This window comes from Chamaea fasciata, unplaced genomic scaffold (genome assembly GCF_029207755.1).
Source record: "Chamaea fasciata isolate MVZ Bird 193981 ecotype frontalis unplaced genomic scaffold, bChaFas1.0.hap1 SCAF_1, whole genome shotgun sequence".
NCBI classification, from domain to species: domain Eukaryota; kingdom Metazoa; phylum Chordata; class Aves; order Passeriformes; family Sylviidae; genus Chamaea; species Chamaea fasciata.
The window spans coordinates 109,267,857-109,272,950 of NW_027094086.1; the positions used below are offsets into that span (position 1 = coordinate 109,267,857).

At 41.0% G+C, this 5,094-nt stretch overlaps 1 protein-coding gene across 1 annotated transcript; it reads right to left on the reverse strand.

Annotated features, from left to right (window-relative positions):
* Positions 1-1,581: 1,581 nt before the first annotated feature.
* Positions 1,582-2,586, reverse strand: XCR1 (X-C motif chemokine receptor 1). The gene has a single exon (XM_066178277.1). The coding sequence runs from the start codon at positions 2,584-2,586 to the stop codon at positions 1,582-1,584; it is 1,005 nt and encodes a 334-aa protein (XP_066034374.1).
* Between the last annotated feature and the right edge of the window lie 2,508 nt (positions 2,587-5,094).

Here is a 5,094-nt window from a genome sequence, read left to right on the forward strand (position 1 = left end):
AGCCAGAAAAAATGACAACTTCTATCTTTCCATTGTTTGTCTGAACACAGGTGAATTGGAACCTTGTAGAATTAATGTGTCCCCTTTTTAATTTTTTACATTTTAGGCAGTAACTGTAGTAAGTGAGATACCAGAACTGATCTGTTCAGAAAAGTACATCTGATGATAAGGGACATGATATAAACTAAAGCACAAACTAGAAACTATGGGGAAGCCCTAGAAAGATTGTATGGGTCTGTGTCATATATGTTCACCCCATTCTTACACTTTCCCTTAGGTATTCTTGTTTCTGGGTATAATCAGAAATAGGATATTGTATTAAGGGCCCATCTGAGTTTCTGCTTTTTGTAAACTACACAGCAGCTGTGAAGAATCTGTTGTCTGCTACAGATAATCTTTAGAGATCAAAGAAATAGTGTGGAAGCAGCATAGATATTTTAAGACTGATGCCCAAAAAGCCAAATTATTGCTTAGAACTGTTGCTAAACCATTGCTTGGTGCCACTGCAAAACTATCTTGGCTTTCTATATAAATGCTGGGAAATTAAATATTCTACATTCCAGGGACTTTGTCATTCAGCTACACTGGAATATATGTTACACTGCCTGGGGGGAAAAAAAGGAAAAAAGAAAAAAAAAAAAAGACCAAACATCAATTTTGCAAAGAAAGCAAGCCATTTATATCCTGCTATTTAAAGAGCCATTTGTTCTTGCACTATAACCTCTTTATAAGTTTAAGTGTTCTCAGCACCATGGCAAAGGGTGAAAAGGATGGAAAGAGCAATTAGAGGCAAATATGCTCCCACTCTACTGAGGAGATGAGCTATTGATCTGCTGCAATCACCTGAAATTATATTCAAAGACTGTAAGAATCCTGTGGCAAAGAGCAGTAACAGAAGGAAAACTGATATCCTAGTGAAGTATCTGTTTAACAGCTTGTGTTCCTTCTAGGGCTCTCCCAAAGTTTCTGTTTCAGACCCAAAAGACTACTTTTACATAAAGCTAGTTTTATATTTATTTGTCTGCCTAAAGGTAAAAGAATATTTGACCTGAGAACTTCTGAAACTCTGAGGTCTTGTAGCTATTGTCAAGACAGTTAACCCAGAGACATCACCCCCCACAAAAAGAGACAAATGAGTAAAGTGATAAACACCGATAAACACTAAAAAGCATTAAAATTTACCAAAGTACCTATGTGTCCATTGCTATATGCAATCCAAGTATTTTAAGTCAGGTGAGAAAGAGTTGTGCAACAACTTTTATGTTAAAACATGATGTTTTAATGCCCAAAGGAAAAAGCAACTATTTTCTTTTCAGAAGAGAGTATAAATGGGAGAAAATCCATCTCACTGTGCAAAAAATTGTGAACTTAAGGTTTTCAGGCCAGTGAAGTAATTTCATGGCATTTTCATCTCTTCATCGCACTGCAAATACATTTTGTTATTTTCCACACACAGCATGTTTGCAAAGAGTAAATGTGTGTGTCTTTCTCAGGGAAGAGCCTCTAAGAATTGGAGGCTATCCATGGCATGGCAAAATCTGAAAGTTCATTCAGGATTAGTCCTAACAGTTAGGTCTTGCTTCAGTAGACAGATGCCCCTTCATGCTGGAATTTGCCTTCATTGCAGGTCCTGGGGCTGGAGGCATGACCACTGCCGCAGGGTAAACACAGACTGCATAACTGTGCCAAATGCCTCTTGAACTTGACTCCAACAAATACATAGAGCACAGGGTTGAGGCAGCAGTGGGAGAAAGCAATTTTACGGCTGATGTGAAAGGCAAGGTTGGAGTCTTTCACGTACTGACAGGTAGGTGGTGGAAAAGTGGTCAGAAAGCTGAGGATGTTGTAGGGTGCCCAGCACAGGAAAAAAGCCACCACAATAATGAGGATGAGTTTCACAGTTCTGTGCTTTCTGCGAGATCTTGGTCTAAGCAAGATTATGAGTATCTTGAAGTAACAGAACACGATGACTCCAAAGGAAAGCAGGAAGAGTACATTTCTCACGTAAATGTCCACCTTTTTCCAATTGCCATCAGCGTAATCACAGAACCTGTGCTCTTCCAAGTCTTCTTGCACTGTTGTGTGAATCACCTCAGGAACCGCAATTAATATGCTAACAGTCCAAACAGCCAAGGACACCAGAACACCACAGCACTGTGTCTGGGATCTCAGAGTTGAAAGGGGGTTCACTACAAACAAGTACCTCAGGATAGTCATGAGAGTCAAAAAGAAAACACCGCTGTAGTAGCCAACGGAGAAAACAGCATTTGACGCTTTGCAAAGGAACTCACCAAAAATCCATCCGAAGGACTGGTCCACTACCCAAAAAGGCAGCATGCAGGAGAAGACTAAATCAGAGATACAGAGATTCATGATGAAGATGTTAGTTAAAGATGTAAGGTTTTCGTATTTCAGTAGGATCCATAACACCAAAGTGTTTCCTAGCAGACTGAGCGAAAATACCAGAGTGTAGAGGACAGCAGTGAGATAGATGTTAAATGTGAAATAGTCACCCATTTCACAGACGTTGGTTTCATGAAGGTATTCATATGAGTAATTATAATCTGAATTATATTCTTCATCCATTTGTCTGTGCAAATCTTGTCCTGTTCTCCAGCAGCTACTTCAAAGGACAGCAACAAACCAAATGAAATCTTTTGTGAAAATCAACTTAATAACTAAACTCCCACTGTGGAGGATTCTGTTTTAAGACAGAAAAAGCAGCAGTGAAACTAGTCATTTTTCCTGGCTTGGAGAGACAAAGGACTCATTTCTTCTTATGACTAGAACATGAACAGGTAGATACAAAAACTATTTACTGCAAAGTATTCAAACTTAAATACTTGAGAAGTCAGAAACTCAGATGTTTCTGAACCAAAATGTTTGGTGACAACTGTCAATTACTTAGTTCCTACTATATGAATGTGCATTGTTTTTGATGTAAATATCTCAGGTGTGAAGACTTTCAAATATGCTACTGTTTCGTCAGTTTTCTGTAACGGTATCCAATTCCTAAGTATTTCACTGTATAGATGATTCTTTGTCACCGAAGTACAGCACTGCATAAACCAAAAAAGCTGAGCAGTACCAGTAACAACAATAGTAAGCACTAAGAGCAGGAAAAGCCAGCTTTCTGACAGGTTTTTGTCTTGAGATTTGTTGATATCTAAAGATCTCAAAGCTGTGGAAGAAGGATCATCATGCTGTGTGCTCTGTGTACCTCTGTGGCCTGATGATTCTCAGGGATATGACAGGAGCAGAAGTCACATTGCGGTCCTTTTCTGGGAGTACTGCCTGTCTGTCTATATGCAGGCAGGAATTTAATCCCAGGAGGATGCTGAGTTGAAACTGGCCAATAGGATCAAAAGTTAGTGGGACTGGGAAGATGGCATACAATCAGGTCACAGTAGCCTAATTTCTTCATGAAATTAAGCTTTAAAATAGGTGCAGAAAAATCACTAATGCCTCTGACCAGTGGTTTAAAATCTAAATTCACTTTCTCCTAGAAGAAGGCTTATCTGCAACACCATGTTTGGATCCTGTTTTGACTGAAGCCAGTGAGGGACCTGCCACCAAGTTCCTTCAAAGTACAGTTGCAAGAAAGAAACCCCACAGGTCAGGACAAAATTGTCCTAGTGACATTTTCCATTTTTAATTGGTGAAGGCAGAATCTTCCTGCTACAGTCAGACAGAGGCATGATGCCTTTGGAGGGCAGGAGATCTATGTCTACTAGGAAAGCACGTCAGGGAGCCCTTCTGGCTGGAGGATAGGTGGTTCAGGTCAGCCAGAACATGGCACAGGCAGCACAAGACAGGGACCATCTATCCAGTAGGTTGTGATCAGCGAGTTTTGGAGGCAAGGGATGTGTAGGATTCAGTACTGCGACAGCAAGTGGCCCTGGAACATTTACCATCAGAGTCACAGTTCTAACTGGAAAGATGTTTATGGCCCTCAGTTTGTAGAGTGCTGCAGTTTTCAGGCATGCAGGGTAAGTCCTTGCAAAGGCAGTCATCCTGTCTGATTTTACATGACAGTGCAGACAACACTTAAGCAGTGAATAGTTCAGAATGAGGTCCTGATCATCACTGTGTCCTGTTTCAGCTGAGGCTGGGGTATGCTGGTCCTTAGCAGCTGTCCTAAGGGAGCAGAGAAGCCTCTTTGTGAATAATCAAGGTTCTCCAGGGATGAGAGGACAATACTAACCTGTGTCTTTACCACATTACTCTCTCCTTCCGTGCTCACCATTCAGTGACAGCAAGCCTCAGGGCAGGTCTGCCCATAGTGGTTAGAGAGCAGGTATCTGCTTGGGAACTTTGCTCATCATCCTGCTTGCTGTCAGAACCTGAGCAATAATTGCAAGGCAGAAATTTTGCGAAGGTGTTTTGAGACTATGTCAAATAACAATTAAGTGCCAAAATAAAAAAGTGTACCAACACGTCTGTTTTCTTCACAGTTCAGATGATAGGAGATGGTAAATAGTTTCTGCAGTCCATACAGTCTCTATTTTTCTCCATCTTCCCCAAGGACACTGACACTGAGTGTGCAGGCACTTGATTCATGCTGGCAGATAGCTGTGATTGGAAACCCTGTTAGTAACTCTTGCTATTTTCATCTCCAAATTTCCATATGCCTTGGCATCTTACCTACCTGACTCAAAAGGCTCTGTCTTGTACTTTGTGAGGAGCCAGAGGAATGCTTGGTTACATGGGGACAGGTGTCCTCTCTCTGATTTTGTGCCCAGCATTTCCAGAAAACGTAGGAAAATGCCTCTGTGAGGTAGCTTGTTCCTGGTTGTTTTTAATGCTTCAAAGTTAGCTCTTGGATAATGCCACATTTCACAAAACAAGTTCATTCATCATATGCTATTTTACCTGGTGCAGGCTCCACGGAATTACAGGTGAAGGCTCCAGCCTACAAAGCATCAGACCTTGTGGATGGTTGATCAGGATTATATGCTCCGATACTATGTTTCTACCAGCTGAGAAGCCCTCTATCAGGTCAGTGATGGTAAAGAGAACCTTGCAGGAACCTAAGGCACTTAGATCTTTTCCTTTTTACCTCAAAACTCCTTAAATCAAAACCTGTATTTTGTT